Source organism: Delphinapterus leucas, chromosome 1 (assembly GCF_059928025.1).
Source record: "Delphinapterus leucas isolate spDelLeu-1000000601 "Yukka" chromosome 1, BTC_Dleu_Yukka2, whole genome shotgun sequence".
Taxonomy (NCBI): Eukaryota; Metazoa; Chordata; class Mammalia; order Artiodactyla; family Monodontidae; genus Delphinapterus; species Delphinapterus leucas.
This window is the reverse complement of record NC_143129.1, coordinates 44,371,362-44,383,619: the sequence shown is the minus strand read 5'-3', so window position 1 is coordinate 44,383,619 and position 12,258 is coordinate 44,371,362. Positions and strand designations below refer to the sequence as shown.

The 12,258-nt window shown below is 46.5% G+C and overlaps 2 protein-coding genes across 2 annotated transcripts in view; both read right to left on the bottom strand.

The window, feature by feature from the left end:
* HSD11B1 (hydroxysteroid 11-beta dehydrogenase 1) overlaps positions 1-3,718 on the bottom strand; it is a 48,210-nt gene extending 44,492 nt beyond the window's left edge. The window contains exon 1 of the mRNA XM_089909285.1: positions 3,580-3,718. Within this exon, the coding sequence (XP_089765411.1) occupies positions 3,580-3,683 (104 nt within the window). The 5' untranslated portion in view covers positions 3,684-3,718. The remainder of the gene's footprint in view (positions 1-3,579) is intronic.
* A 2,215-nt stretch (positions 3,719-5,933) lies between these two features.
* Positions 5,934-6,930, bottom strand: G0S2 (G0/G1 switch 2). The gene is made up of 2 exons (XM_022593504.3): positions 6,798-6,930; positions 5,934-6,638 (listed from the first exon to the last, which is right to left on the bottom strand). The coding sequence occupies exon 2, from the start codon at positions 6,605-6,607 to the stop codon at positions 6,296-6,298; it is 312 nt and encodes a 103-aa protein (XP_022449212.1). The 5' UTR covers positions 6,608-6,638; positions 6,798-6,930; the 3' UTR covers positions 5,934-6,295.
* Positions 6,931-12,258: the final 5,328 nt, after the last annotated feature.

Here is a 12,258-nt window from a genome sequence, read left to right as displayed (position 1 = left end):
ACGTTTGGGCAAATGGGGGTGTAGAGCGTGGGGAATGCTATTTCTTGCTCCTGTTAGGTTTCCTCTAATGGACCTGAAACCAGGGGCTTTGAAATCTGATTAGACCCTTCTAAGGCTCAGAATGTCAGTATCCTAAGCAACAGGCTGGGCTGGGATTAAGGAATAGATGAACAGCACAGGAAGAATTCTGAATGACAACTATAGGCCTCCCTTGGTCCTTTGAATAAGACTCCTTGAGATAAAACATGCCTTCTTCAAAGCTCTAGATCTCAATATTAAAAATATGAAACTAGCTGATGACTGGATGCAAAAGGCAGATATCTGCACTCTTAGGAGTTCCCAAGATACAGCACAGTGTTTGTGCTCTGTCATTACTTTAAAGCCGCTTTATAAAAATGCTTAAGACCTGCAATCTTTGTATGATTTCAAAAGAACATGCAGACATTTTTTAAACTATTTTTTCAATTTTTTGTTTCAACTTAACTTTCTGTCCCAAAATGATCAGAATGTGCTCAGTGCCAGTAACAGACATCTGGTTCCATCTGTGTTTTATCACATCTTCCCTCCTACAGAATGCAAAGCTCCAAAAAAAAAAGAATGCAAAGCTCATCGGGCATTTCTTTTTGTTTCTCGTTTTGACCAGCATTTGACATTGAAATCTCTTTCAGCCCAGCCCTCCAGTTTATTCCAAATAGATGCATTATTTCAATAGCGGTTTTTTGAGGACCTACTATGGACTAGGCCCTGACACAAATGGTGATGCTATTACATATTATTGTGATTTAAAAAAGTCTTACCTTGGGGTTTCAACCAGATTTGACTTCTTTTTATTGATCTCCTTTTTTCTTTTGCTTCTTTTCTCCCTCCTCCTCTGCCTTCCCTTCTGTTTCATCTCTCTCTTCCTCTGCGGTTTCCCACTCTTTGGGGAGGGGCAGGGTTTCCTGCTCAGAAGGTGGTTGGTTTCTGGGAGGAGTCAGAAGATCTGATTCGGGACTGGAACCAGCTGGTCTGCCACCTGATACAAGAAGGTGAAGGAAGGGCCAAGGAAGAAAGCCCTCATGCTAGGACTGAGCTTGCAGCCAGGAGGCACTGGGAGATGAGCCCAGTTCAGGGCTCCCCAAAGAATAGAGGGCCCCTGCAGCGGCCCACGGTGGGAATGCTTGGAAGTGGTCCTGGTTGCCCTGGAGACTTGTCCATTACTATTGCTAGCTCTGAACATGCCAGAGGCACACCAGGCAGAACCCCTGTTCCACCCTTAGCAAGCGCTCACTCTCAGATTCCTGGCTTTGCCTCAAAGGAAATAATTAAAACAAGAACTGGGTTTGGGCAGATTTTCCTTTCCCACCCAGAGAGACCAGCAACCTAATGTACTCTGTGAGGCGGCGTGTCTACGCGTTTCTTAGTTATAAACTGCTTAGGAATCATTGAGATGACTTATAGACCATTACGGCGATCACATCAGCAGGAGTGTGGAGTGGACGGCAGTGGGGAGACGGATCCACATGGGGTAGGGTCTCCACAAGTAGGGACGGTAATGCCAGCCTGATTCACACCAACTAATGATGGAGGGTCACATCCCATTTCAGAGGTTTCCATTCTTTTGGACGAAAGGCACGGATAACAATGGGTCATCAAAAAGTTTACTTTCTTCATCCATTTACTTATTCTATATTCAACAAATATTTAATGAACACCTGCTCCTTGCCAGGTCCTGGGTTAATACTTCAACTGCTGGGTTTACTCCAGAATGCTCTTTGAAAGTTTCCCGAAGTCTGTTTTCATTTTTAACTTATAATTTTGAATTTTTGTCCACTGTATCTTTAAAAGAAAGGCTTCTAGAATTGTCTTTTTTTTTTTTTTTTTTTTTTTTTTTGCGGTACGTGGGCCTGTCACTGTTGTGGCCTCTCCCGTTGCGGAGCACAGGCTCCGGATGCGCAGGCTCAGCGGCCATGGCTCACGGGCCCAGCCGCTCCGCGGCATGTGGGATCTTCCTGGACTGGGGCACGAACCCGTGTCCCCTGCATCGGCAGGCGGACTCTCAACCACTGCACCACCAGGGAAGCCCTAGAATTGTGTTTTGTACTGTGTTTTCTGTTTTTTTTTCTTGCCCCCCTTAAAACACTTTTTTTTTCATTTTACACAGCTGACTTATTTAAAATTTTCCTTTCTAACCCTGCTGCTTTTAAATATTTTTCTCCAGCTGAAGGATTAACAATTCACTGAACTAGTTGGTAAAGATCTCGTCCAGAAGAATAAGTACCAAATAAAATCCTAAATTATGTAAAATTTTTTACCTGGCTTTCTGAGATTTAGGAAGATCCTTAATTTTAACTCTTAATATGGCTCCAGATCAGGGTTTAAATTTAACTTCTTTAGGGATGCCTTCTGGTTTAGCAGATTTACAATGTAATTGCATCTTTTCTAAAGAAAACTCTGAAAAAAAGGGTGTTTCATATAGAAGGTCGGAGAAAGGTGAGTGGAAGAGAGAGAAATGAAATTAGGGTGGATCTCAGAAGGTACTAGAGTCTTTGCGGGAGGCCATGTTGGAATTAGAATTTTGTTTTTTAGACCTCAGCATACTAATCAAAGAAGCTAACTACTGACTCTTTAGATTTCTGGGGTTCCTCTTAAATGTATTAATTTATTTGGGGGTTCGTCAAATGAATTAATTTATTGATTTTGATATGTCAAAAGTTCCGCCATGTTGACGATCGTTATTCTAAACTCAGTTTTTGCGCTTTATCGAAGTAAGTGCAAGAACTGGGATTATAGTGCAACAGGAAGTAGGAGTTCTTTCAAGAGGAGTTTGCAGATTAGAAGAACCCAAGAAAGACAAGAAAGGCTACTTAGTAAGAATGTGTGCCTGTGAATGGTATCTTGGGTTCCCTTTCTATGCAAAAGTTAGGAAGGGGCCATGTAATCAATGACCTGACAATCTTTGACCTCAGAATACAGACTAAAAGTGACCTTCTTTTACATCTTGGTGAGATAGAGAGCGGCTCTCAACAAAGTTTTAAGGAGACCCAAAGCCAAGTTTGATCATTTACCTTTTCCTGAATTGGTCACAATCTAATGGAGCTCCAACTGTTGTCCCCTAGGACCAGCTTGGATTGGATTGTTGACTTATTGGGCCATTCTATATGGAACACTTCTTTATCTGTGTATCAGAAATAAGGCTTTTCAGTACAAAACAAAAACACATAAAATAAAACTTTACAATATAGATAAACAAAAGCAAAAGCAAAGTGAGCAGCAGGGGATTAGCAGTTTAATGGCAAATGCAGTTATCAAATGGTATGCCTCCAATAAAAGAGTCTAATGAACTTATACAAGACCTATGTCTAATTACTCAATAGTATACCTCCCAGACAAAATGTCTAATGGCCATATACAAAGGCCTAGGTATAATTATTTACCAGAATGTACATCTGTAAACTAAAATTTCTATTTACTTTACACAAAGACTGAGATCTAATGATTTTATACAAAGACGTACTTGGTTAGAAATTTTAGAAGCCGTGAGAACTCAGTGAAGCTCATCAGATTCAGACTATCGTTGAGACTGACTTATCTGGCAGCAGATCTGAAGGACAAATACAGTCTGAACACAAGGAACCCGGTAAGTATATCTTTTGGTTTTGGGAAAGCAGGAAGTTCAGAGTTTGGTGTACTTTCCTGGTCATAAGTGGGCTGATATCTGTAGAAGCATATTTATTTGTTGATTGGTTGGCACTCTGAAATATATTTATGGGGTTGAGTCACTTCATGGTTAAATGACCCTTAGAAGTGAGGGAATGTTACTGATTGGTTGGCTTGTAAAAGTGTGTTACCTGAGAAGAGTTGTGATTGATTGAGCCAATGGGTTTAAAACTGGTTCTGGTTACCATGATTACACAGCAATCAAACTTTTCCTAAGAAAGTGTGAGACTTTTAAATGTTCTCACAGTTGATACCTAGTATCTGTTTTCACTAGAAAGTAGTACAAGCTCACATCTGATCACCTCCATAAAACAACTGGGACAAAAATGTCCATTACTGCGTGATCCAGTATGAGACCCAGACTGAATGTCTCGTAGGAATTCAGAGAAGTGAAAAGATCAGTGAGGACAGAAAAGATTTCTATAGCTTGGATTTGATTGGGTTGGGTAGTTTGTACACGTATAGGTAAAAGGCATACCCTTCGAAACTAAAAACACACAGGCATTTCCTATATATTTAGGCAAATATGTAAAATATATGTAGTTTTACATATAGGCAAACCAAAAAATATAGGCATTATCTTCTAAACCAAAAATTGGAGTACATGATTTGATATACAGTTTGACAAGAGGCAGAGTATTTGAAATTATCCCTCTCTTGGAGAATCTGAGGTCTATGCCTTCAGAAGGTGTGGCGATTGTGGATGGACAGGCATTCAGGTGGGAAGAGTAATGTGAAAAAAGGTGTGAAAGACCAGAAGGGACTAGGAAGGTCCTGGGTTCATGCGGAACATCAGGTGGGAGGGCTGAGATGCAAGCAGATCACGGGGACACTGGAAAATCTGGACAGGGGTCTTAGGCGCTGACATTTTTGAGGGAGGAGCAGCAGGATGAACGAAGGTCACAGTCCCCAGTCTGGCAGGGATGTTTTGGGGTGAATGTGCTAGAGAGTGCAGGAGGCGGTTTGAGATGCTGACAGCTGGACCAGAGGGTGGCTGCATGGGTGGAAGAATAATAGACGTAATAGGAGAGGCACTTGGGAAGGAAAACTGAAGAATAAGATGGGGTGGATTCCTGAGAAGTTTTTTGGACATTTAAGGTGAGGTTATGTCACCTTAATATAGGGTCAAGTTTCCCATTTTAGAAACTGCGAGAACAGTGGTTCCACTGATATTCTTCTTTTCCTTTAAATACGTGTCTTTTCCCTTGATTAATCTCACCCCATTCCGACAGCTCTCTTGTTTGGAGTGATAAGGATAGATATCAGAGATGGCACTAGATCAGGGCCAGGAACACTGGGTAGGATTTGAGCTGGCAGAAATAAAATGGAAGGGTGTGTGTGAGGGAAGAGGGTGGTGGTGGAGAGAGAGTCTGGTCAGAGGCGATGGCACGAGCCTTGCTATGTTTGGCAAAAATGCATAGCCATGGATGGAGAGAGGGAAATGTCTGTACCTGGTTAGGGCAGGAGACGTATTAAAATCACCAGGGGAGTGGCATCAGGCCTATGCCCCTAACTACTTCTTTAAGAGCCATTGTTTAAAATTCCTTATGCTGAGCCCTATAGAGCCACTGGACTAGCTATTACCACAGAGCAAGTTCTGTCCCTGGAGGAAGATGACTCAGGACTGTGACAACCCGTCTTTTCCCCTCCTAACCTAGAACTTCTTACTGTGATTCAGTTTGTGAGGAGAAGGGCTTGGTAGAGCTAGACATCCAATTAAATGTTCTTGGGAGATTGCCTTCCCTCTTTTCCTACCAGCTAGCTAGTTTCCTCCCTCCCTCCCTCCCTCCCTCCACCCCTCCTTCCCCCTCACTGTCCCCACCCCCCTCCACTAAAATACAGTTAGGAAGAAAGAGGTATCAACCACGAGATCCTCTGGTGCACAGGTGTGAGATGGCAAATAGGCTTTGTGCCCTAGAATTAAGCAGTATCTCTCATTCACTTACTCTAGCTCAGAAGTTGATTTATCTTCTGATCTTAAAATGCTGAGTCTGGTGGGACTTAGAAAAGTTTCTCTCTTGCCACTCCTAACACAAAGCAAAAACAAATCCTTAACAGACTTATAAGCATGTAACATCAATATGAGTCCAGAGCCCTGAAGCCAGTGTTGCCTGACCTTCAGGAAACTGCTCTCTCCACTGGGCTCATGTAAAGAAGACCCCCTCCTCCAAAATGCCCGCCCTCCCTGCTGCCCACCCCAGAAAACCGTGCCCCTCAGGAATCAGATGCTGAGATATAATACAAAACGTTTTTTATTTCAAAATGCAAAATGGTGGTCACTGTAATAATAATAACAATAACAACAATAATAATATAAAAAGCATTTCTCCTCCGTTCACCCTAGTGCAAAATGCTGGATGCAGTCTGATAGCTGGAAGGTTTTGGACATGTCATCTTTCTGCAGTGCTGCACAGCAGCAAAACTCAATCCCAAACGCCTTTTGGTGGATCCACGTGGTAGTTCAGTTCTAAAATCAGTAGCTTCTCGTTAGTCCTAACAGCACGAGACGCCCACTCGAGCCCGACCCTCGCGCTCTGCCTCACTCTCCTCTCCCTGTGTGTCTCTCTCCCCCTCCCTCCGCCGGCCCCCAAGGTTCCTACGAGGCGTGCAGCCGGTTGGTCGGGGCCCGGCAGCCCTGGACGGCCTCCAGCTGCTTGCTTTTCTCCAGCAGGGCCCGCGCCCGGAGGGCCTTTCGCTCCCGGGCGGCCTTCAGCTCGGCCACCGCTGCCTCCCGCTCCCGCAGGCTGTCGGCGGCCGTGAAGGGGCTGCACAAGGTCTCCATCAGGCCGAGCACGGCGCCGAAGAGCGCCAGCACGCCGCCCAGCACGTACAGCCTCACCAGATTCCGTGTGGGCTTCTGCGCCATCAGCTCCTTGGCCAGAGGAATCAGCTCCTGGACAGTTTCCATCTCGGCTCCGGGCTCTCGGGGTGGGAGTGATCTGCGGGAGAAGCGGAGCAGAAAAGGGGGCTTTTAAGCCACCGAAAGACGGATGCATCCTCCCGAGCAGCCCTCACTCGGCTCTCTCGGGGTAGGCCTGCAGAGAGGGGAGCCCACCCGGGACCCCGCGCCCCGCCGCGCTCTTCCCGGCCGGACTCACCTAGGGGCGTCGAGCGAGCAGCAGGCAGCGCAAGCCGGGTGGGCGGTCACGGTGTGCGTGGGTCCCGCGGCTCTGCGTTCTCCTCCTCCTCCTCCGCCTCCTCCTCCCCTTCCTCGGTAGCCGCGGGTCTTCCGGATGGAGATTCCGCAACTGACACCTGGTCAGCGCCCCGGGGCCACTTATATATTTTTCTCCGAGCCCCGCCTCCTGGGATCTTTGGGCTGGGGCCAGTGCTGCACCGGCCAGAGAGTGGAGGGGGCGGGAAGAGGAGGGCGGGGGAGGAGCGGGGCAAGGACCCTGGGGGAGTCAGCCACGAGATGTGCACGTCGCGCAGGCTGTGTGAGCCCGGGGTGCGGGGGAGGGCGGGCCTGGATGTACAAGGGTGAGGACCCAGAGCCCAGGGAGGTATCCACGTCCATTTCTGACCTCCTTTTTTTTTTTTTGGTATGCTGGCCTCTCACTGTTGTGGCCTCTCCCGTTGCGGAGCACAGGCTCCGGACGCGCAGGCTCAGCGGCCACGGCTCACGCGCCCAGCCGCTCTGCGGCATGTGGGATCTTCCCGGATCGGGGCACGAATCCGTGTGCCCTGCATCGGCAGGCGGACTCTCAACCACTGCGCCACCAGGGAAGCCCCTGACCTCTTTCCTAATCGTGTGGGTGGGGTCACAGCTTCACTCGTCCGGGGCAGCCTGGAAGGACCCCTTATAAAGACACCTGGGGTTCTACCTAACTGAAAAATTAGTTTTTATTCAGGAGGTTTGTCGTCTTCCCACACGTATAGGGATCCGAGGTAGAAGGCAAGGGGGAGGGATCCGGGTAATGATCAGAACGGGTCTCCAGGCTCTGCATAATGCACTTTGTGCTTATACTGTTTATTTCTGGTCTGACTGGTTTTATTCATAGGTGCTTGCATCGCTAGGGTCACTTGATAGATAACTATTCATTGAGGGTGCCCTTTATGCACAGATGGGGGCGTGTGTGTGTGTGTGTGTGTGTGTGATGTCAGTCTCTGTGCCTGTAGGTGTTTGTATCTGTACTTTTGTGTATCAGGGAACTGCCGTTAAATCCAAATTGTCCCCACTCCCACTTGAGAAGTGAAGTTGGGGGCTAGGGAGAGGTGAACATGGAAGGAGGGCCGTTGGTAAAAGTTTGTCTGCTGGTCTGAACTGCAAATATTTCATACTTTCCTCAATAATTATATGCCACTTCCCTGGATCTGGGGGGCAACGCCACCGTACCAGCTCCACTTAGCATAGAAACAGTTTAGGGACAGAAGAGTGAGAGTAGGCAGCTTGGGTAAGAAGCTGAAGAGTAGAGAGTACTCTAGGAAGCATGAGGAGGGTAGGGTTGATTTCAACTAGGATTAAACTTCATCACCTTTGCGGCGGGTGTTCTGGTTTAGCTTTGGTTATCCATATACAAGAGTTAGTTAGCAAGTAGGGGAAAGGAGAGACCTTGGGCTAAAAGCGCTTCAAGCAGAGAAAGGGAGAGGGCAAAGAGAGGAGGGGGAAATTGGACTGGCCAGAAAATTGCAAAAGTCAGTGATGCAATCTTGCAACAGCAAAGTCAGTCAGGCTGAGCCTTGCGGGGAGGGACCAGGAAACGGCTGTTGCAGGGCTCACGTATTTGGGTCCTTGGAAATTTTAACAGTAATCTTTCTTTGGGGTCTGAGGCAATTTCCTAGACAAATCATTTTAAAAAGGCAACAGTTACGTCTACCCTTCACCTTGGCTATTAGTAGTTCAGTTAGTAGGATTTGTGTGTGCAAATTGGGCAAGGATACCTAAAGAGCTTATTTGAAATTCTACATTTTAATATGTACACAAGCAGTCAAGGTGACAAAGGGCCAAAGAGGGATGATTCCTGGAGGCTTGTGTCCCCTGCTTATTTATTCTTTTCACCTCGTGAGGCAGGAAAATTCTGTAACAAGGGGGGATGAATATCAGTCTTGGCATTTTCTTTGAATCTTCCTTATAATTTTGGAGAAGCCTCTAATAACCGGCGGAAATGATCTGTGAGCTTACCCAAGATCTGTATGAGTTTCAAATACTACGGCTTCTGAATTAGCGTATGCTGTACACCTTAATACCAGGGCTTTCACGTGGTTTCTGCTCTGAAGGTGAGTCAGCCCTTTGGAGCTTTGGACCCAAAACTCCGAAATGGACTGTTCAGTGAGCATTTCTAGTATTTCTGTAACTCAAAGACGCAAACTGCACGCCTCCCAACGTCAGCAGACTGTAATTTATATGGGGTTCCCCTTTCTTGTGATTTGCTGTGGTACAGCACGTCACCATCTCAGATGGGTTCTCCTCTTTCCCTCTCTGATAATCCAACTTTGACCACCGCCCCAGGCCCTACCAGCTTGCTGGCCAGGGCTGGGCAGAGAGGGTGGCCAGTGCCATGGATTGGGGTCACTGGTGGATTTGGTGTTCCTTGTTTAGGTGGTAGCTGGAGCTGAGTGTGAGATGGTGGGAATAGAAGGCTGAGGAATCCAGGGTCACCACATGCCTAGAAATTTCTGACACACCTCCTCTGTCTGGGTAGGAAAGAGTACCCAGTTTCTAGGGTAGCAGTTTGGCTAGGGCTTGGGAAACTAAGCACGTGATTTGACTGCGCTATTGTCTCTTTAGAGATGTAAAGCCTTGTGTTGCATCATGCACGTCAGACATAGGGTATAGCAGTCAAGGTCATACCAGTTGTAGGGTGACCAACCATCCCAGTTTGCCTAGGGCTGAGGGGTTTCTCCAAGATACGGGACTTACAGTGCCGAAACTGGAACTGTTCTGGGCAAACTGGAGCCTATGAGTCTATCCCAACGTTAATTCCTGCCATTTCTAGGAAAGCAGGATTGGTCAGTTTAAAATTTGTTCATTTTGCTTGCCAAATTCCTTTCTCCCAAACACTAAAACATTCAGAAGTATCAGCAGAAGAAGCAATCACAAAGGGGCAACATATGGTCCAAGGAGTCAGTACAGAAGAGGAATAGAGCTATCCCAACAACCGTGCTTAGGGGTTTGAAGGAACAGGGGACAGACATCTTTTGGAAGGTTGGTTGTGTATGAGCCTCAATTATAGTATTATTATTTTGTTACTAGCTTGCTGCCTATCAAAGTCACTGCCCAATTCCTGAGGTTCCAGGAGGCTGGAGCATGGGGATCATCACAGGAGATATGATAAAACTATTTGTGTATCTTATACTCCAATTTTTTCAGTCCTTGAGTTATTTTCATTTCATGTAAATTAGTTTTGGAGAGAAGGTTCTTATCGCTGAAATATCAATGGATGATTTTAAAATCTACATGGCTAACCTAATTTATCTTCGTCTGATCTTGTACATTAGAGTTCTAGTGTCCTGACATTTCTGTGTGGATATCCTGCTTTTAACACAAGCCTGCCGCACTTGAAACAAGACTCCCCACTTTCTCTGTACTCTTCCAAACTGAGTCACCTTCTCAATATTCTTATTTCTAGCGGTGGCATCTCCATTTTGCCTGTTCTCTGGGTTTGAAATATTGTGACATTTTCTTTTAGAGGTCTTCCCTGACCTGCTTATCACACCATTCCCTGCCCAATGCCCTGCTTTATTTTCCTTCCTAGCACTTCGTACCTGGCTTTACATTGATGTAATTATTGGTTTGCTTTTGTGTTGTCTTCCACACCCACCTGACGCTAACCTTTATGAGGGCCAGAGTTTTGTTTTATTCTTCACTGCGTCCCCAGGACCCAGTATAATCCTTGGCACATAGCAGGTCCTTAATAGGTAACTATGGGATTAATGAATGTCTTCCCCATTGGACTGGCAGGGGATAGACTATGATTATTAAGTTTGCATGCAGTCAGACTTTTAGTGGATACCCAAGAAGCATTCAGGGTTTATTTGTTTTTGTTTTTATTTGACAGTTTTGTTTTTTTTTTTTGCCTTTAGTCCTTTCATCTCTAATCCATCTCAAACACTACCACCAAATAAATCTCCCTAAAATTAAATTTTTATTTATTTTTTTTTTGTGGTATGCGGGCCTCTCACTGTTGTGGCCTCTCCCGTTGCGGAGCACAAGGCTCTGGACGCGCAGGCTCAGCGGCCATGGCTCGCGGGCTCAGCCGCTCCGCGGCATGTGGAATCTTCCTGGACCGGGGTACGAACCCGTGTCCCCTGCATCGGCAGGCAGACTCTCAACCACTGCGCCATCAGGGAAGCCCTAAATTTTTATTCTTAATTGCCTTTTTCAAAGCCCGGATGATTTCTCATTGCCCACGTGACGAACTTTTGGATTCTGCACGTTAAATTTACTTGACCAATATTCTTGGATCCGAGACCTCTATCATCTGATCTTCCCTGCTCATCTAACTTCAGATACTATTCTTCTCCAACAAGAATCCTTTGTTCCACAGATGGGTTTCATACAGCCCAAGAAACAATTCCTTCTCATTGCTGCCGCCTCACCTTTGCTCCCCCTCTTCCTCCTACCCGAAAAGCTCTTCTCTTCTACTCTGTCTTCCTCCTTTCAGGTCCTGTGCTCCAAGAAGCCCCCACTGCCTGTGCCAGCACACTCTGCTCTTTCCTTTCTGCGGATTCCAGCTGGCTTTGTGGCTGGGACCGCACAGGTTGGCACTGCATTATGTATTGTTTTATACAGCGCTCTCATTGTGTCCTGTGCGCTTGCCCTGTCTCTGCAGAAGACCAGGTCTTTGTACCTTTCACGGTGCTAACGTATGATAGGGGTCCAGTCAATGCTAATGACATTGACCTAAAAGTCAGAACTGGGATAATGATTACCAAATGGTCAGTTAAGACTCTCTTGGGAGGTTATTTTAGGCACAGTGGCTTGTCCTTGGCTCAGAGCCTTGGGCTTGAAATTGCCCAAGACCTGGCAACTTGGCTCGATCCTCTCCACTCTGGCTCCCTTACCTTTTACTTCCATTCCCAACTTCATGTCTGACATTGCGGTGACTGGCTTACCCTTTGGAATCCCTCCTACCTGCCCCCGGGACCCCAGGGCCTTGACAAATCGATACCAAGGGATAGACCCTTCACAGACAGTTTGCTTTTGTCCCTCACAGCTTCTGGCCGAGCAGAGACACTAGCTGCTGGAGCAGGCAGCATGGGCTGGGAGCAGTGGCACCCTGCTGCCCCCATGGCACAAGCTCAGTGCTGTCCTTCACAAGTTTGAATCAGTGCAAGGAACTTCCTTCAAGCTCAAGTGCTAGCTGGACTTAAGAGTATGGGGCTCTGGAGTCAAACATACTTGGGTTCCTTCAAGTCCTGGTTCCTCTTGCCGGGGTCTGACCTTGGACGAGTGACTTAACTCCTCTAGCCTCCATTTCCTCATCTGTAAAGTGAGGGTGATGCTAACACCAACTAAGGGGTGTGGTGAATACTGAGCTAGGGCCCTATGAAGGGCTTAGTGGTCTGGCACCAATGAAGCAGTTGGTTCAGTTATTATTTGGTTATGCTTCAGTTGTC